Raw genomic sequence first — 22,205 nt, 5'->3', positions numbered from 1 at the left:
TACCGTGGTACAAAAAGATATGAAAATTCATATTTTTTGTCAGGCTCTTGTCGGCCATCGTAGAAAGCCAACAAAATGTTTGGAGAAAGAGGAAATGACATACAAATGAATGACGTCAAACTAACTCGTTGAATCTTAAGAAATGGATATTCACTAGTTTGATCTTTGGTACCACACAAATAGCGACATTGATATATGGTGCAGCACAAATGTCCACTTTTTTACTGACATATATTGTTTCATATTTCGTATTTTTACTTATTTTGGCTGAAATACCCTAGAAAAAAAGTAAATCAAAGTTAGCAGATTTTTATTCTTCAAACGTCCATTTTATAAGCTTTTGTATGTAATAGTTTGACTCGTGTGTACACGATTGTTTCGTTTCCGAATATTTTACTCCATGTCTTGCCTGAAATGAATAACAGACAACCTTACCATTATAAACAGTGTCGAAACAGGTGAAGTTGTTATAGGTGGATTTCATTTGATTTTGTCATTTTTGCAACCGATTTCTTTTTCCCGATTTACATGGTTTAAACAATACCACTGCATGAACATTGGTTAATGCATTATCATATAGCGTTAATTTCTGCAGCGTTTTGTCTCGCATGACCTACCAGAGTCACGAATGATGATAAGGCGATTCATATTCAAATAATTTCTTTTATCAATATATACCCACTCACCGCTTTCAACAATTGAAAAGGAATAAGATCGAGGACGGTTTTGCTGTCGGAAATCATGATCTGTAACACATGATTGAGTACGTAGTATGAATGCAAAATTATTAAATAAAAAAAACAAGTGTTAAACAGTGTCTAAAGTTTACAACTTTATGAATGTTGTTTTATTGTCTGAATTTGTACCTTAGGTGGTATAAAAAGAAATGAAAAAAAGTGTAACGCGGTACAAAAAGGAGAGAAGGTTTTATGTATCTTTGTACCGGGCAAAAGTGTACCACGGTACAGAAAGATATGAAAATTCAAATAATTTTGCCAGCCAATATCGGCTGTTGGTACATATACATAAAAAAGTAAAAAAAAAATTGGTAAAGTTGTTTAAAATCTCCATGTACCACGCATGGTACGAAATGATTTGAAATTTCATATCTTTGTGTACCATGGTACACTTTGAATTTTCATATCATTGTGTATCATATGAAATTGTTACGTGGTACAAAAAGATATGAAATTCATATCTTTTTGTCAGGCCCTTGTCGGCCATCGTAGAAAGGCACCAAAATGTTTGGATAAAGAGGAAATGACGTACAAATGAATGACGTCATACTAACTCGTTGAATCTTAAGAAATGGATATTCACTTGTTTGTTCTTTGGTACCACACAAATGGCGACATTGATATATGGTGCAGCACAAATGTCCACTTTTTTACTAACATATATAGTTTCTTATTTCGTATTTTTACTTATTTTGGCTGTTTATTCAGGCAACTAACTGTTTATGGGTTCTATTGCTTTTACAAACTCGATATAAGCTTTTGAAACAGTAACCCAATCATCGTATACACTTATTCAATACAGCTTTGATTGTGTGAAGTAATATCTTTGCTGCGTTAAAATATTTTGGGATGCGTTCAACTCGAAACGGTTGCATTCCGTTTTCATTTCCCTCCTATTAAGACTGGTTGAATACATATCATATTTGGTTTTTATAGGGTTAAGGTTGTTGTCAGGCATGCTAAGAGTAGTCATAAGTATATATATCGGATACGATTCTCGTATGTTCGATTAAAAGGTAGATCATTCACTACTGCAGTATATTACTCTACCTGAGGTGTGGGTTCTTCGACAACTTTCCGTTTCATCGTCTGAAACCCCATACCCTAGAAAAAAAAGTAAATGAAAGTCAGCAGATTTTTATTCTTCAGACGTCCATTTTATAAGCTTTTTTATGTAATAATTTGACTCGTGTTTACACGAGTGTTTCGTTTCCGAACATTTAGCTCCCTGTCTTGCATGAAATGAATAACAGACAACCTTACCATTATAAACAGTGTCGAAACAGATGAAGTTGTTATAGGTGGATTTAATTTGATTTTGTCATTTTTGCAACCGATTTCTTTTTCCTGATTTACATGGTTTAAACAATACCACTGCATGAACATTGATTAATACATTATCATAAAGCGTTAATTTCTGCAGCGTTTTGTTTCGCATGACCTACCAGAGTCACGAATGATGATAAGGCGATTCATATTGCAAATAATTTCTTTTATCAATATATACCCACTCACCGCTTTCAACAATTGAAAAGGAATAAGATCGAGGACGGTATTGCTGTCGGAAATCATGATCTGTAACACATGATTGAGTACGTAGTATGAATGCAAAATTATTAAATAAAAAAACAAGTGTTAAACAGTGTCTAAAGTTTACAACTTTATGAATGTTGTTTTATTGTCTGAATTTGTACCTTAGGTGGTACAAAAAGAAATGAAAAAAAGTGTAACGCGGTACGAAAAGGAGAGAAGGTTTTATATCTCTTTGTACCGGGCAAAAGTGTACCACGGTACAGAAAGATATGAAAATTCAAATAATTTTGCCGGCCAATATCGGCTGTTGGTACATATACATAAAAAAGTAAAAAAAATAATTGGTGAAGTTGTTTAAAATCTCTATGTACCACGCATGGTACGAAATTATTTGAATTTTCATATCTTTGTGTACCATGGTACACTTTGAATTTTCATATCATTTTGTATCATATGAAAGTGTTACGTGGTACAAAAAGATATGAAATTCATATCTTTTTGTCAGGCCCTTGTCGGCCATCGTAGAAAGCCAACAAAATGTTTGGAGAAAGAGGAAATGACGTACAAATGAATGACGTCATACTAACTCGTTGAATCTTAAGAAATGGATATTCACTTGTTTGTTCTTTGGTACCACACAAATGGCGACATTGATATATGGTGCAGCACAAATGTCCACTTTTTTACTAACATATATAGTTTCTTATTTCGTATTTTTACTTATTTTGGCTAGTTATTCAGGCAACTAACTGTTTATGGGTTCTATTGCTTTTACAAACTCGATATAAGCTTTTGAAACAGTAACCCAATCATCGTATACACTTATTCAATACAGCTTTGATTGTGTGAAATAATATCTTTGCTGCGTTAAAATATTTTGGGATGCGTTCAACTCGAAACTGTTGCATTCCGTTTTCATTTCCCTCCTATTAAGACTGGTTGAATACATATCATATTTGGTTTTTATAGGGTTAAGGTTGTTGTCAGGCATGCTAAGAGTAGTCATAAGTATATATATCGGATACGATTCTCGTATGTTCGATTAAAAGGTAGATTATTCACTACTGCAGTATTTACTCTACCTGCGGTTTGGGTTCTTCGATAAATTTCCGTTTCATCGTCTGAAACCCCATATCCTAGAACAAAAAGTAAATAAAAGTCAGGTGATTTTCATTCTTCAGAAGTCCATCTTATAAGCTTTTTTATGTAACAGTTTGGCTCGTGTGGTCACGAGTGTTTCGTTTCCGAACATTTAACTCTCTGTCTTGCCTGAAATGAATAACAGACAACCTTACCATTATAAAGTGTCGAAACAGATGAAGTTGGTATAGGTGGATTTAATTTGATTTTGTCATTTTTGCAAAGGATTTCTTTTTCCCTGATTTACATGGTTTAAACAATACCACTGTATGAACATTGGTTAATGCATTATCATATAGCGTTAATTTCTGCAGCGTTTTGTCTCGCATGACCTACCAGAGTCACGAATGATAAGGTGATTCATATTCAAATAATTTCTTTTATCAATAAATACCCACTCACCGCTTTCAACAATTGAAAAGGAATAAGATCGAGGACGGTATTGCTGTCGGAAATCATGATCTGTCACACATGATTGAGTACCTAGTATGAATGCAAAATTATCAAATGAAATACTAATTGTTAAACAGTGTCTAAAGTTTACAAATTTATGAATGCTGTTTGATTGTCTGAATTTAACCGAAATAAACCTTAAAATCATCTTATTATTCAACAATACCTCGTCAAACGTGACATTGTTTCCGTCAAACTGTCCAAAATGTGATCATATAAAAAATAAATATATAAAGAGGGAAATATAATGGGCCTCACTAAAAAAAAAAATCAAAGGTCAAATGAAGTCGGGTGTATAGGGTGACCGAAAAGGGACAAAACACAGAATTGTGAAACTCGGGAGTTGCAATGTTGACTGCAAATCAATTACAGTTTCTTCAATATCCCGTAAGCAGAAGGGATATAAGGAAACAACCGATTCTTCAAGGGTCTCCATTTTTCGCCGACTCGATAACATGCGGTTGGATACAGCAGCCTTATTCGTTCCCCTAGCCTGCAGAGCTGGTTGTAAAGGGTTTATGATGCTACCAACAGCTAAGGTCATTTGAGGATGTACACCTCTGAGAGGTCAAACAATTCCTGTATTAAACCTTTTTTCTTATATGCATTTTAGGAAAAAAAATAGTAAATGCCATAGCAGAAAGTGAAAAAAGTTATATGTCTTTGTGTTCGATTTTGATCTATGATCAGTCAAAGATAGCAATATTATTTAATCTTGCTTGTAACAATTGTTTGTTTGTTTGTTTGATTTTGTTTAACGTCCTATTAACAGCTAAGGTCATTTAAGGACGGCCTCCCCTGTGTACAAGATGCATGCGTGTAGTGTATGTGTGTGTGTGTATTTTGGGAGGCTGCGATATGTTCGTGTTTGTCTTCTTGTAATAGCGCGGAACTGATGCCGACTTTATAGTGCTACCTCACTGAAACATACTGCCGAAGACACCCAGCAGGACGCCCCACCCGGTCACATTATACTGACAACGGGCGAACCAGTCGTCCCACTCCTAATTTGCTGAGCGTTAAGCAGGAGTAGAAACTGCCATTTTTAAAGACTTTGGTATGTCTCGGCCAGGGGACAGAACCCAAAGCCTTCCTCACAGGGGCGAACGCTCAACAAATGGCCAAAAGTGAGGCATTGTCAAGGGAGACATTAGGAAAAAGAAAGTTATTTAGAAAGGAGAGAAGAGATAAGGTCCCAAATTTAGTCGCCTCTTACGATCATGCAATTGGGGGCAGCAGGTACAATTCTTACGCCCTACCTGCAGGGCAGGCTTGCTTAACAAGCCTTTTCATTGGCTTCAAAATTTATGTTATCAGCCAATAACGAAAAGAACGAACGTCGCCGTTTGTAACGTCGCTTTTGATTGGCTGATACAGCGGCGTAATTATTTCTTAGATAGGAGAGTCCATGAATAAAAATGGATTTTCACAGGGATTATGTATAGTAGATTAAATTATAAGGACTATGTTTGTGTTATGGAGCTATAACACAAAAAACCGGAGACTACTCTCATCATTTATTTACAGTACACTCCGTTTTTTTGTTATATCTCCATAACATAAAAAATATATTATAATTAGTAATACCTCCAATATAAGGTATTTTAAAGATTTATCTGAAGTGCCCCTGTACGGCCCACTTTCTCTAGCCCAATTATAACAACACTCATCATTTATCCAATGTTGAATCACTTTGTTTTAGGATGGTCCTCGCTAATTCAGGTTAATATCTCGTTTCCCGTATTCAAGGAGTATGACCTTAAAGATTTACTAATATTTCCCCCATTGGGCTCTACCTCACCACCCACTCTTCACTATAAAGTCGGCAAATATTCCACTCTACAACCAGAAGGAAAATACACACACACCCTACCACCAGCGAACATGCACATACACGCATACACAACTCACATTCAGTCACGTCATTAAATTATCTTAGCTGTTGATAGGACATTTAATCTTTACAACAACCTGCATTTATAAAATGTAGAGTTTAACTCATACTGATCTGTAGTCATTAGATTTAAAAGATGAAGGATACTCCCTTTTTGTTGGTCCCGTCCCTCTGTCCCAGGTAGTCGACATCTTATAGTTATGCAACATAGTGTTTCCTTGGCGCAAGTGTACTCGGAACGACCACGATGCCATACATATCTTGAATTAAGATGCAAATACTTACTTGACGAATGGTCCACCTCAGACTTGCTAGGAACTTCTCTTAAGAACCAGTTTTCATAATCTAAATATTAATGCATCAACACATATATTAGTATGGATTCATGATGCAAAACGATAGATAATGCAGAGAATAATCGTTAAATATATTGTCAATTACCGCCGGATATTCTTTCAAGTATATAAAATGGGTTTAAATGATGTCGATGAGTTCATTTATTACATTTCATTGTCAGTATAATGTGACCAAGCAAAATGATGTGGTGGGTGTCTTCGGCATGGTATTACAGTTAGGGCTTATTAGGACTTTTTCTTCTTCCTCTTCTTCTTCTCCTCAAGATCTTGAGACCAACTTTCCTTCTAAATGGGAATAAGTACATATATGTACATGCTATTTGCCAGGTTGTAGGTAATAGTTTGGCAATGCAAAATATCCAAATTGATCAAAAGTTCAATATGGCCTATAAAGTGATTTTGTTACCTTTTTTTAACAGCCATACCTCCTTAACTATACATGGTAATATAATGATAGAGTGTGATCGGGGCTATATTTGACTTATGTCATGTAATGAGGAAAACAGGTCAAGTTTAAATTCTCGCCATGTGGCAAAAAGGTCACCTATTTTTAAAACGTTTTCTTTTTCACATTTTATAAAAACAACTCTTATTGCAGTCGATAGGGAATGTCCACCCAATCAATTTGATATATTTATTGCTTCTGTAACATTTAACATTAACGCCATATGACGTTCATTATTCCTTTGATCTTTTGAAACGCCGACGATATTACTAACAAACTTTAACGATATTCTTTTCCAATTTTGCGATTGCAATATTAACCAAAATTTGTACATATATTCCTTCGGGGGGCCCTTACGAGCTTATGTTACTTTTTGGAGCAATTAACATTCTAAGATGGCCGTCACTATTGGTTAGCAGCCTATACAAATATATTTCATTAACGATATAAAGCACGAGGTTTGTCTTTGGATAGTATGTAGAGATAAAAAGGGGCAAACCTGTTTTCATATTGTATTAAAAAAAAACCAGCGAAAATCAAAGTTCAAATGTGCTGTTTTTTGCAAAACATTATCTACTTCTCAAATCTGCAATATTGACCACAATTGGTTCATGTATTACTCATTACGTTCTGACGAACGTATGTTTCCTCTTGGAGTGATTGAGATTTCAAAAAGAACTCCACGAACTCCGATTGGTTAATAGCCTATACCAATATAGTTCGTTAACGATGTGAACCACAAAGTTGATTTTTGGATATGATATAGATATGGATTAGTTGAAACCTTTTTTTTTCATATTATTTTAACAACAAATGTCTGTTAACGTGGAACAAGCTTCGATTGTTGATCCGGGAAAAGGAAAACTGAGAGAATGGATTACAAAACTATGATGATGTTTATTTACAATGAAAGACAAATAAGCATTAAATATATAGCAGACACCCTTACAATCTCACACACTCTCTCCAAATAGTAATAAATTGCCTATGTAGCTTCACGCATCACACACGGCCACGGAACCACAACAAAGTTCCCACAACAGTCACTGAATCGTGACTCAGCTCAATTCAGAGCCAATACCTTCAAGCAGTACCATGCTTGTATACACCTTGCCATGTAAACGCACTAGTGTCTATGACACGACAGCACACCCAAACGGTTGATTGGTTCCCAGAAGCACATTCGCTAATAAAGTCGCCGACCTTATTCTCCAATTATGCCAGTGCGAAATTAACCAAATTGGTACATGCAATACTCTGGTGGACCTGACGAATTTATAACTCATTTTCGGAGGATTGCAAATTCAAGATGGCCGCCACGGGCTCCGATTGGTTAATAGCTTATACCAATATATTTCGTTAACAAATTCAAGCATAAAGTTTGGCGCAAGAGTTGTACCTGCTGCCCCCATGGCATGATCGAGGCGACTATATTTACGATCTTATCTTTTCTCTTCTCTATAAACATTTTTTCTTCTTCCTAATGTCTCCCTTGAAAATGCCCCATTTTTGGCCTTTAGTTAAGCGTTCGCCCCTGTGAGGAAGGCTTTGGATGTTGTCAGGCCTAACGGTGAAAAGCTCGTCAAATTGTTAGCCAACATTTCTAGTTTATAAATTGTTTTTGATATCGCATTCGTTCAATGTCCTTTGAAAGGTGTCATCCATGCATACAGTACTACAGTTGTTTGAACGCACAACCTTTTGACAAAACGACCCTTTGTTCCGACATGCCCGCACGAAATTGTAAATTGTTGAACAATATAACAGAATGGAAACAAATACTGACTCTTTTTCTCAGCTACAACTGACCCTCGTTGAACCCATAAATTCCCCTACATGCCCCCTATTGGGCCCTGGGGGAGGGGAATGGTGTTGTTGAGGCTCACTCCAGGTGGAGAGAAAATTGAGTCCCCTTTATACTGACACGCTTTGAACTAAATTTGATTTGCAAGGAAAAGGCTTTTAAAGATTATCCCTATTCGACTGGTTCGCCCGTTGTCAGTATAATGTGACCGGTTGGGGCGTCCTGCTGGGTGTCTTCAGCAGTATGTTTCAGTGAGGTAACACTATAAAGTCGGCATCAGTTCTGCGCTATCAACAGGAGACAAACACGAACATATCGCAGCCTCCCAAAATACACACACATACATCTTGAACACAGTGAAGGTCGTCCTTAAATGACCTTAGCTGTTAATAGGACGTTAAACAAAATAAAACCAAACCAAACTCTTTACCAAGATGGGGACCCCCCTCCCCAATTCAGTGAATGGAGATCGAATCCCCTTTGTCATATGATGTTGTACACGACGATAGGAAAAGGGTATCATGCAAGTATAACAATGTTCCTACACTTATGCCCCGCCCGCTGTTTGTAGGGGGACACACACTGATTATGAGTCCTTGTCAAATGGTGGTCCGGACCAAATTGTGTTAAAAATCCATCCACCTAGAGTGGCCAGTCTCTTTGTTTATACAATATTGAGACCCCTTTGCCAAGGGATGCTTAACATTAAGCATTGAGGGGAATAGCAAAAACTGGTTCACCCGTTGTCAGTATAATTTGACCAGGTGGAATGCTGTGCTGGGTGCCTTAGGTATGGTATTGCAGTGAGATAGCACTATAAAGTCGGCGTCATATCCGCGCTATCACAAGGAGGCAATTACACCCAACATACCAACATGCACACACGCGCAAGCACGCATACACAATACACATTGAGGCACGTCCTAAAATGATCTTAGATGTCGATAGGACGTCAAACAAAATAAAACAAACCCCTTTGCTCTCCATAACGCTTGCTTCTGACTTTCTCATCTACTTTCTCTTCCGGCGGTGTCTCCCTGGTATTTTTGAGCGCCCTTCAATAGCACGCTGTTACAGTTAACTTTATACTACAGTTGTGTGACTGCACCTTCGGGCCAGGTGAGCCAAAAACTGTTTTATTTTTAGAAATTATTGTGTTTTGAGTCAGGTGCAGAGGATACGAAATCCTGTAACGAAAAGCTACAGTTCTGTGACCACACAACGCACCAAAAATAGCGTGCGCACACCGTGCATACATCGTTCACACACCGTCCGCACATTGTCCACACATGGTGCGCACTACTGTGCGATTTAACAATCGTTCGCCCCGTTGTGCGATTTCCTCCGCACAACTGTCCGATTTGGTTCAATTTGTTGATCAATATTACGAAATGAAAAAAATACGAAAGGCTCTTTTGCAATAATGTACACTGTATAAATAAATTACTGTAATTTCTCATCACAATAATTTAGAGTATGTACAATTTTACAATGCGTGTTACACAGTGTTAAAGTGACCGTTAGACTGTCAAGAATGGGTTTAGCACCTAGGTAACAGAACAGGTAAATAACAATTTGACGAGTGACCGGAGTTTTACCTGGCCTGTGCCTGACACATAGAGCCGATATGTGATACCGTATGACCGTTATGAAAACACAACTGGACGTTAATTAGTTGTTATTTGATTTCGTTTTGGTCTAAAGTTCCCCTTCACCTGGTTTTCACACCTTGGAGAGTTACGTTAGTGCCTCGGGCGGCGGATAATTACGGTCCAGGTACAGGTATAAAGTCGCTATGTTTACCTGTAATGCCGAGACTGTGTTGTAATTTTACATGTGTCGATTTAGGTTGTTTAAAAATTACAGAAAATACCATTTCTAAATGTAAGAAAGTATCGAGAGAAAGTTAAGCTTACAGATGTAGCTAGAATATAGAAACAAAGTAAATAATCAAGTGTATGTGTTTAAACACATGCACGAAACCGTATATATTGTTAAGGCATTCCTTAATTTACACCAACAACAATTGTTATCGCACCAACGTTCGTCTATCGTCCGCACAAATGTGCGCAAGCAATGATTGTCCATTTTTTTATCGTTCGCACTTCGTGCACACATCGTTCACACACCGTGCACACATCGTGCGCACACTGCACATCGTGAAAAATTGTGCGAACCCACAACTGTACCTTATGTTTTAGTAAAGTTTTGAAGATATCTACCCTCGGTTTTGCTTCTCTTTTTTCCGCCTGGCTTAATCCTCTTCAGAAAACCCTGAAATCTTTTCCATAATCCTGCAATATACAAGTATACTTTCATTTGTAAATACAGGAGATATACTTTTCCTTTGAATTCAGTTAACAGAACTTCAGTTTCGATGGTACTACCTGTATAATGTCTGAAGCTCTGGTTAAGACAGCATTCTAATGAAACTAAATTTAATCTGCTATCATCATTTTTATTCGTGGGATCATTAACGTCTTTTCATCCTTTTCTACTCTTTCGTTCGGCGGTGTCACCCTTCTTTACATTTCCGTAGCTTTTGCGAGAACATTTAAAATGAAGCAAATGTCAGTCATATACCGAGATGTGTTCGACCATTTCATGTTTATCGATTGCTCATAGTTTACTCATCGTGTAACGTTATGTGATGTCACTAATGTATAATATTTACAAACATGAAATTATTTTCATACACACCATTAGACTGTCGTTGGTTATCCAAAACTGGCGATATCCTACACACATCTCCAGAACCTGAACGCTGCATGTTGTATATTAATGTGTATGTTTCATCTGGAATATTAAGGTATCAAAGTTTATCTTTTATGTTGCCATATTTGAGCCAGATTTACATAGTTATCTATTTGTAATGAACAAATCGCATTTAACGTGCATTGGAGAGTTAGATAAAAATACACAATATACCAATCGGAACTTAAACACTGAACGATTGACCATATTTCACTCGAGCCTTCCAGATTTTTTCCATTCCGTAACATCGACAAATCGATCTTTCTATATCGCACACATGTGCGCCGTTTATCACACAATGGGGTGATCGCTCGTGAAATTGTAGTAAGCCAAAAAATGAATTACACTGCATCACAATATTGTTTCGTCCTTTTAGGACTCACCGTGCAGTGAAGGTTCGGGGAAAGAATAGGCCTGCTGTATCATGATTTCGCAGAAAGTAATGATGGGATCCTTCTCAAATTTCATACGTAGGTTTCCCTTGGTCCTAACAAATGTAGATGTGCATGTTTACTTTTGAGACTGATCGCATAAACAAAATGGCCAAATGGCGGCCATTTTAGATTTTCATAGTGAATGTTTGTTATCGCTTTTTCTCAGACAGAACTTGAGTGATCCTTCCCAAATTTTATATGTAAGTTCCCCTTAGTCTTTAATGATGCATGTTTGGTTGGGACTGATTAAAAAAAGGGCTGACAGGCAAGCATCTTGGAATTTACCAATGACGGATTGTTATTGCTATTTCTAAGGAAATGCTGGAAGGATCTTTCTCAAATTTCATATGCGAATTCTCCCTGGACCGTGTTTTTGCATGTTAACTTTTGGATTTAGATAGTACAAATTTGTCCTAGAGAGATCTTTCTCAGATTGGTTCCTCTTGGTCTTGGTTGTGCATGATTACTTTTGTAATAACATAACTTGTAATGAAGAGATAACTTGAGTCGTAATAAGTAGATAACGTATTCGTAATAATGACATAACTGAAGTCGTAATAACGAGATAATATTTCTTTTTCGTGTGGTGCTTACGAAAGCGTTTAGTTGCCATTAGATACACTTCCGTAGGTACTAATCGGCTTTCATTGTAACGACATAGCCTAAAGCATAAAAACGACATTAAATTAACTCGTAAAAACGAGATAACTTAAGATGTAATAATAAGATAACGTAACTCGTAATAACGACATAACATAACTCGTTGTAACGAGATAACGTTACTGGTAATTCGAGATAATATTTATTTTGTATGGTACTAATCACCTTTGTAGCTTTCGTAGATAAGAGTGCGCGGTGTATTAAATCGTATTAAAAGTCAGTTGTAGAATGATAACACAGAGACAGTCGAAAGAGATATTTGTAGTCACTGAGGAACATGTCAAAACGATTTTATCTTTAATCTCAATTGAAAGCTTTTACACTGTCAGATTGAAGAACTGCCATGCTAATGTTACTCACCTTAGTGTCATCGGGTTTTAGCTTCCTTAACTCCGTTTGTGTATTCCACTTAATTGTACAAGTAATTCACCTTATACACAGATATGCGAGAAATGTTTTATATCTGATATAAAGTTTCAACACTTTTTCCGTAAATAATAGTCGGTTTGTTGGGATTTATTGTCATCAGTACTCCGATGGTATTATAAAGACAGACGCCTGGGGGAACACCTATCACTTTCTGTTAAAACTTAAATCTTTTTGAAATATGAGAGAGAGTAACTTCCTCGTTGTATTCCAACATAGTAGCTACATGTACCAAAATAGAACTTATGTGTACACGTCATTTCATATTGAACAGGATTACGTCACGGGTAAGTGCAATCGATACAAGCATGGCTATCTGTTACACAAATGCACTATTGATTAGCATAGAACGCCAGGATTGTGGGGTACAAATGTGTTTGTTTGGATTAAAAGTCATTTATTATAAAGACAAGTGACTGGTAACACACTTCAAACACAAAGCGTAGATCAAAAGAGAAAAGAATATGTATAGATAAAATACAGTTAAATTCGTTTGCACACAAGTTATTCAAACGGGGAAAATGAAATTATATTTTTCGTTTACAATGATTGAATTGTCCTTAAAACTATGCTTACATAAGTATCATTATCGAGTACCAGTTCACATATATCTACATACCTACCCTTACTATTGGCCGGAGGTCTGACAGATAATCCGTTTGTCTTTAAAGTTTAAACGCTCTATAATATAAATAATATTTAACAGTTGACAAGTTTAAAATGCACTACTTTTAAAATATGTAGCTCTCTTTATCACTTTAATTAATGATTGAGATCATGCAATTCTATGTTTACAAAAAATACAATTTTACACCGAATGTATAATTAATGGGTTTTTTTATCAAAATCAAACTAATACAATCATTTAGTATAAAATAAACTAAACATATTTTGTATCATCTATATATCTACGAATCTGATTAGATTTGAAACCTCTAGATATCAATAAAAAATGCGTCCACCCTCTACCTATTTTAGCTCAACTGGCCCGAAGGGCCAAGTGAGCTTATGCCGTGGTGCGCGTCAGTCGTCTTCCGGCGTCAACGTTTTAATTTAAACGATTTCCTTTGAACAACCAAAAGGCCTAGGGTGATGGTATATGCTGGTTTGAAGGGCTACCAAGTGTGTTAAACTTAATGACATTTGCCCATTTTCAAGGTCACAAAATTCAAATATGCTAAAATCTGCTCACAACTTCTTCTGAAAAACCAAAAGGCCAATGATGATGATATTTGGCAAAAGATCATGTAGGGATTAAGGGCTACCAACTGTGTTCAAATAAATGACCTTCACTTATATTCAAAGTCACAGTAGTCAATTATTATAAAAAAAACTTTCAAACAACTTCTTCTGCGTAACCAAAAGACCTAGGGTGATAATATCTGGCCAGTAGCATGCTTGGGAAAAGGACAACAAAGTTTGTTAATATGAATTACCTAGACTTATAATCAAGATCACATGGGTCAAATATGTTTAACACCATTAAACGACTTCTTCTGAATAACCAAAATTGGTTTGGTTTGGATTAGTATTGTTTAACGTCCTATCAAAAGCTATGGTCATTTAAGGATCCCCACCCCACGCCACCCCCCTGTGCAAGATGCATGTGTGTAATGTATGCGTGTGTCTTTTTGGAGGCTGCGATATGTTCATGTTTGTCTCCTTGTGATAGCCCGAGACTGATGCCGACTTTATAGTGCTACCTTACTGAAACATACTGCCGAAGACACAAAGCAGGACACCCTACCCGGTCACATTATACTGAAAACCGATGAACCAGTCGCCCCACTCCTAAATTGCTGAGCGTTAAGTAGGAGTAGAAACTACCATTTTTACAGACTCTGGTATGTCTCGGCCAAGGGACAGACCCAAAGCCTTCCTCACAGGGTCGAACGCTCAACTTAAGGCCAAAAGTGAGGCATTGTCATGAGATACATTAGGAAGAAGAAAGTTGTTTAGACAGAATAGAAAAGATGAGATCCCAAAGTTAGTCGCCTCTTACGGTCATGCAATAGGTAAAATGCTTACGCCCTACCTGCAGGGACAGAATAATATATTTTGGCAGTTACCTTCTTGGAAAAAGGGCTACCAAGTTGTTTTTCCTTGACTCGTTTCCAAGGTCACATTGATCAAATATGTTTAAAACCTTTAAACGACATCTTCTGATTAATTATTAGGCCCATACTGTTGATATCTGGCTATTAGCATGCTTGATGAGGGGTTACTAAGTTTGTACAAATAAATTACATTGACACACTTTCAAGGTCAAATTTAGTTAAATGTGTATTAACTTTTAAATGACCTAATATCAAGAAACAAAAGGTCTAGGGTGGTGATATATGGCATGTTGCATGCTGAGATGCAGTCTGCTCAATGTAATGACCTTGGTCGACTTTCAAAGTCACAAGGGTCGAATATGTTTAAAATCTTTTAACATGTTCTTTATATTTATAAATACTGATATTTTGCCTATAGCTTTATTGTAGTCCTCTTTTATAGTTACAGTTGTGAAATTAATACCAGATCCATTGATAATTTTGTTATATCATATGAATAATAAAAATGCACTAGATGGTTTGGTTTTATTTTGTTTAACGTGTTATCCAACAGTTCATTTAAGGACGTGCCCATACTGGGACAAAGCAAAGTCCCATAAAAGTGTTGGTGTTATTTCCTGCATTGAGGAACAAAGTGTTAACCTGATGTGAACAAGGAGACAATTATACCAACATACTGTGCCACCAACACAAATGCACGCATACATTACACACACACATAATCAAATAACATTAGCTGACGATCATCTCTATAAAACCAAACCAATTATCCAATTATTAAATTAAGGTATATCATATGCTTTCCCAATACGTAAAGTTTATATCATATACATTTTCTCCGTAAGGACAAAGGTAGCTATTTATTTCTTTTTACCTTTTCTTCAAATGTAATAATTGAGTTATAATTTGATAATTATTTGATATTATGCACGCATTTCGTTATTCACGCGTCCAGTACTATGCACGCTCCACTCCACAGAGTTGAGGTAGGCCTACATTAGTCCTGCTCCATGATGGATTATCAATACAAAAGCTATACTTTAGTGGAGTATAATTACGTAAATAGCGTCATACATAATTCATCCAAGATATTAGACGGGCATTCCAGACGATGTAGCAGGTAGCTATCGTCGCCCATATAGGCCATACACCATGTGTGTTTGTTGTGGTGTTAACCATATAACGACAGAAGTTGTCAAATTACTATGTGATATAGGTATGTGCTACCCAGGGCACGATGAATCGAAAAGATTAAGTGGTCGTCGGATTTCAGTGGGATGTTATCTACGTGACCGCATTAATGTTCTGCGAGGCCATGAACGACAACCTGTCACAGAACTGTGAGTACCAAGAGATTAAGGGCCAACACGAACGCTGTGCGAGATAAATAAAGCGTGCTTCGCGTGTGAACTATGAACTCTTAAGTATTGAATACGGTCATTCTTAGGGGTATTTCTTATGTATATATTATAACTATTTATTTATGTATTATGATAATTTCTGATTAAATTTAACTTGAATGTACTAGACTTGTTGGTTAATCTATCAAACAGTATTGGTGTTTACGACCAGGGTGTAGATCGCCGTAACAGTAAATTGGGGCGCGTCCGGGATACGAAATTATCGTTCTCGTGTACATATTTGATAAAGCTATGGTGTTGTCAAGTGTGTAAATAACGAACATGTTCATAATTGCACTTGAAATGTAAAAGTTCCTCAAAAAAAACCATCCTAGAGGGATTAGAAAGTCTTTAAAATTTGATTTATTTATACTTGCACGACAACTACAACTTAATGTTAAGTCGGCAATGAGAACACATGTAATCCTATGGTATCCTCTGTATATATACAGAGTCGTTATGATTATTTGTTGTTAAATACAACTTGAATGTACTGAGCTTGTTGGTTTATCTATCCAAAACAGTATTGGAGTTTACGAACAGGATGTAAATCGCCGAAACAGATGTACATTAATAACATCTACATATTAGCATACTCATCAAACGCTGTTAGGTTGTCGAATACTATTATGCTGTACACTATGGTGCAATTCCCATTGTCAAGATAAACAATTAAGGTTCAACAAGCCCCCTAAAAGATGACGTAGTCAACTAAAATTCCAATCCCCTGGTAAGTCATGTTCTAAGACCTCAACTACAAATCGGAACTCACATATGTTATTTGTATATATTGAACTTGTACATTGGCCATACAAAAAATACATAGCCAGGTTAACGTAGTCAAAAAAAGGCATTAAGGCTTATGTCTTTATAAAAATAGTTCACCGGACTTATAACATGTCAATCTCTTTTGCAACCCTACTGAATGCTGGGAAATGACCCATAATCTAAAGTTTATTTCTATACATAGGTCATGCGGAGCTTTATTTCTCTTCTACTATTTGTTGAGAGGAATTCCGACCACAAATAAAGATAGATGTTGCCATGCGAAACCACTAAAAACATAATAAAAATATTCTGGTAATACATTTTAGCAAATTTTAAATAAGAAAACAATAGCTTAGTAACCTTGATCGATAAATGAACTTGAGCCCCATGTTATATGCACTTTTTCTATAGCAATTAGCAAACAGTTTTTTCCCAAACTTGTCTCAATCAGTCTTTTTGTGCCCAGACGGAAGCAAGCAGATGATTTAGTTCTTAATGTGGGAGGAAGCTGGAGTATCCGGAGAAAACCCGCGTGGTCGGGCAGGTGACCTGGATTGAATCCGGCTATCTTGTGAAGACGAGCGCGCTATCCACTGCGCCATCGACCTATCATATACGTTACACACAAGAACAAATATCTACTTTAGCTTTGACTGGAAGAAAATGGCGTCATTGATGCAAAAAATATATTGTGAATACATTTTTACCAATCATCATTGATATAAACAATCTGCATACGGGAGACCGAGGCAAGTTCGGCCATCCCTGATATTTTTTGTTTTTGAGCTAATATTTACAAGTTTAAGGATCTTAGCAGTTAGTTGGCTGGACATTCAACGACGAAAAAATGGCGAGGAAAACTCTGACGTAAAATTACTTAACAGGAGAAAATTACTTTTGAGAGGGTAGAAAGAAAATCATGATCTCGCTTCTAGTTATGCGAACTTTTTGAAACGGAATTGCTACTTTTTTTACAGTCAAACGTGTAACACACTGACAGATTCAAATGATAATACATAAAAGCCAAGCCAATCACTCGCTACCATATTGCTGTACGATTAGAATTTTTTGAAATCTCAATTTGGGCCCGGACAGTTTCGGCCAATGATACCGTGGCAAGTTCGGCCCATGTAACACATAAAAAGTCGTAAAATTGGCGGTAAAATCTGACGTTGCATGCTTCATGACGTCATAATGAAGCTGATTCCAATGAGGGCTGGACTTACCCGAATGTCTGTTCGAACTAACCCCATGGTGGGGCTCGTTCGGCCATCCGATCTTCCGACAGGATAGTTAAATAGTGTTCAAAAACGGACGTGCTGCCATACTTCCTAGAACGGACTTCTATAAAAAAAAAGGCCGAACTTGCCCCGGTCTCACTATTATTATGGCGGACTAAATCTCATTAGAGCTAGTGTTGTATTGTTATTCCTCGACTAGCCGACTTTAAATAAAGTTTATCTTATCTCATTTTGAAAGTTGTATTCTTAATCAGTAAATAAGATCAACAAAAGCTACGCTCTTTAAACTGGTTGGGGAAAACCACTAACTTGCGTATAATACACAAACTTGCCTATCATTCGCTAATTGGGGTAGCCGTGCGTTCGTAAAACCTGTGCTAAGCAAGGTACATTGTCGCATGTCACCTGACAGGTTATCTTATACGTGGACGATGTACTGACATCGTCCGATTAACTACGTGTCTTAAAAATGCTGCAAAAGCACGTTTTCGGCGACTTTGCTGACGTGGTATTAATTATTTCCTATAAAACTACCTGTGTTCAGTCGTGTTCTTTAGTGTTTCATTCTGCTACTCTCCATGCTGCAAGGAGCCGCCATTACTAAAAGACCCAGATGCTGCGCTTGTAAAGTTTGAGTCAAAAAGCGGTAGATGTTCACATTTTCCGTAACCATCTTCATCCCGACTACGTTCTACGGTAGCCCGTAAGTACCCACATCTTGCACACAAACCGACAATATGGATTACAATTTGTTTAGTAAAACCGCAATTTGTATGTGTATTTCGTTGAAATTATACATATTTGGTGGAAAACATATGGATATTAAATACTTTAAAAACAAACACTCATTTTAAAGTTGAATTTATTTGATTTAATACGACGCTAAAAATACTTTGTTGGGAAAATAAATAAAGCTAAGTATTTGTAATTAGATAACAACTTCTTGATTAAACGTTGTAATTGAACTTCATTTGAATAATTATTCAGGAAAATTAAATACTTGTCATTGTAGTTGTTCCGTGCTGCTGTTCGAAGAAATAATTCTGATTTGATAGTGGCCAGCAGAGATAAATTTGGTCCTCTGTTATATGCACTAAATATGACGCACTACCAAGAGATCCATATCAGAGATCTCGCTAGCGCGCATTATGTTGTTTGCTTGCTTTTGTTTGTTTGTTTGTTTGATTTTGTTTAACGTCCTATTAACAGTTTGCTTGCAAAGCTGTGTCATTCAAATAGATCATAAATACCATACAAAAACAGTTCAATGCTTAAATGAATTCAAACATTACTGGTACAATTTAACATCAGCGGTTAGTTGAGGGGAAATGCTTATCACTCAATGAAAATACCTGACTTGATTGTCTTTGCCGTGGTCTTCATTGGTTTTGGCTAACGTTTTGGCGAATTAAAATACTCAATATGGCTTCAAGGATTCGACAAGTTATCGCCCTTTATTAAGAAACAAGAGATCCCAGAGGGATCTTGGCGCCCTCCATTGTACCATCTTCAGTAGTTCTATGTTAAGTCGTTCTTTTCACTTCTTTTCTCTTATCTGTTTGACCGAGTCATGTATACAGTAAATGCACCTTGAGGTAACCTTTCGATCTAAACTTCATTCTGCTGTATATAAAAGACAACCTTTCATATGAGTTTGTAGTTTTACATATTTAGTAGAGTACTTAATGTGAAAGAAATAGAAGCGATCATTGTAATATCAGAAAGGTCTGTTTAGTTCTTCCTGCAGCCATCTTAGTTTTATGATCACTCTTAAAATAAACAGGCAAAAGTAAGGACCAAGGGAAACCTACATATCAAATTTGACAAAGATCTCTCGAGTACTTTCTGAGAATTAGCAATAACAAACTTTAACTGTCAAAATTCAAGATGGCTACCTGTCAACAATTTTGTTTATTCCATCAGTTACAAAAGTAAACATGCACAATAAATTACCAAGGGGAACCTACATAATAAATTCTAGAAAGATCCATCCATTACTTTCTGGGAAATAGCGATAACACACTGTCAAAAAAACAAGATGGCCGCTTGTCAGCCATATTATTTATCCGATCAATCTCAAAAGTGAACAAGCACAAAAAAGACCAAGGGGAACCTACATATCAAATTTGAGAAAGATCCCATCACTTCCTGCGATATAGCAGTAATAAATATATTGTCAAAATCCAAGATGACCGCCTGTCAGTAATTTTGCTTAACCGATAAGTCTCAGGGGAGCATGGGAAGATTTCATGTGAATGTTGAGAAAGATAAATTTGGTAATTTCTGAAAATAGTGCTAACAAACTTTAACTCGATAACTTCAAGATGGCAACTATCGACCATCTTGGTTTTCTGATCAGTATCAAAAAGGAATATGCATAACTACAAACCATGGGAAACCTTCATGAGAAATTTGAGAAAGATACCTCCAGTACATTATGAGGAATAGCGCTAACACACTTTAACTCTAAAATTCAAGAGGGCCGGTTGTCGGACATCTTGGTTTTGTTATCAGTCCCACACACCGATACGCATAACAAGGGATCATGGGAAAATTTCATGTGAAATTTGAGAAAGATTCCTTCTGTACTTTTGAAGAAATAGCGCTATCAAAATGTAATACTCAAATTCAAGATGGCTGGCTGTCGGCCATTTTGGTGTTCCGATCAGTCCCAAAAATCGATGTGCATAACTAAGAATCATGATAAACCTTCACGTGATATCTTGAGAAATAGAGCTAACAAGAATTGTTTAAGGACGGACGACGGACGCAGGGTTATTTGAATAGCCCACCATCTGATAATGGTAGGCTAAAAACTGCTAGAAAATTCGTGCTACAAAACCATTTAACAATAATTCATCGACTAATAGAGAATACAATTAAATCAAGCCAAGAACATCATTTAACATTAATATTAAGCGTCAATTATAGTATTGAACAAATATTTTGGAAGCAGCAGTGATACCATGATCAGACAGGGGGCGCTGGTAACAGCAGTGATTAACGGGATTCAGGGGAGGGGGGCAATGCATAGCTGGCACATCAGCGTCTCCTGGTGATACGAATAGGCCAACACCAAACCCCTCCCAAGTAGTATACCTGGGTATCAGGGTTATTAATATCCTGATAATCGTCATGATTTGGTTTAGTTTTATATTGCCACCATGTATGTTGTGTATGCTTTCATGCCAGAGACAGGGTATGATGGTGTATTTGCCTCCTAAAGCCTGAAGAAGAACATAATCAATTTAAAACAGAAGTCTTGCTTTGGATATAAAGAAATATTCTGAAGACAAGCACTAACAAAATGTAACTTTTCTGATGTTCACCGAAACGCGTTTTAATATTTGCATTCACCACCATTCAAGTTGACTCTGTACAACTTTAGTGAAGATAATTATGCACATATGCATGTGTCTAGTTCGTAGGACGTGTTACCACGTATCTGTTTCATACACAAAGTAGAGAGACTATGACGATATAAAGATTGTTGCAAAATATCTACTTAAACGGTACATTTTCACCAAATCTATCATTTCACCGTACAATTCGTTGAGCGTGCTAGACAATATTAAAAGGAAGACCAGTAAAGCAGGATTTTGCCAACTATTTTGGGAAAGAGCCCCTAAGCAGAAATTGGGAAAATACAATAGGCATTTCAACAAAGTTGGGAAATACCATAGATTTGGAAAAAATCTAACTTGCAACGTGTATAAGAAACAAGAGGCCCATATAGCCTGTATCGCTCACCTGGATATCTACGCAATCATGGCAAAATATTCTCCAAATGAGATCCAAGGGAATATGCCAGACCCCAAGGCCAATCCTTGTAGCATATATCTGTATTCAATTGTTCATGCCCAGCAATTTTATGTATGGTTATGGGGTGGGGATCTCAACTGTTTCCAAGCTGTGACTTAGAAACTAGGTCCCTATGGCTGTGGCCAGACCCCAGGATCAATTATAATATCATGACTGCATTCGTCTCTTTTTGCCCAGCATTTGTATATATAGTTTTGTGGTAGGGATCTCAACCGTTTCAAAGTTATGACCCAGGGGTTAAGTCTCCAAGGGTGGGGCAGTCCCCAAGACCATCCTGGAAG

General features: G+C 36.8%; 1 protein-coding gene across 1 annotated transcript in view; it reads right to left on the bottom strand.

Annotated features, from left to right (window-relative positions):
- The window catches only part of LOC110454474, a 40,184-nt gene that overhangs the window by 15,023 nt on the left and 2,956 nt on the right, over nt 1-22,205 (bottom strand). Inside the window, exons 3-7 of the mRNA XM_021503978.1 lie at nt 3,353-3,406; nt 2,253-2,312; nt 1,788-1,841; nt 687-746; nt 259-277 (exon numbers count right to left, since the gene is read on the bottom strand). Coding sequence (XP_021359653.1) covers nt 259-277; nt 687-746; nt 1,788-1,841; nt 2,253-2,312; nt 3,353-3,406 — 247 coding nt within the window. The remainder of the gene's footprint in view (nt 1-258; nt 278-686; nt 747-1,787; nt 1,842-2,252; nt 2,313-3,352; nt 3,407-22,205) is intronic.

The sequence above is a fragment of the Mizuhopecten yessoensis genome, unplaced genomic scaffold (genome assembly GCF_002113885.1).
Source record: "Mizuhopecten yessoensis strain PY_sf001 unplaced genomic scaffold, ASM211388v2 scaffold7901, whole genome shotgun sequence".
NCBI lineage: Eukaryota > Metazoa > Mollusca > Bivalvia > Pectinida > Pectinidae > Mizuhopecten > Mizuhopecten yessoensis.
This window is presented reverse-complemented; position numbering and strand designations above follow the sequence as displayed.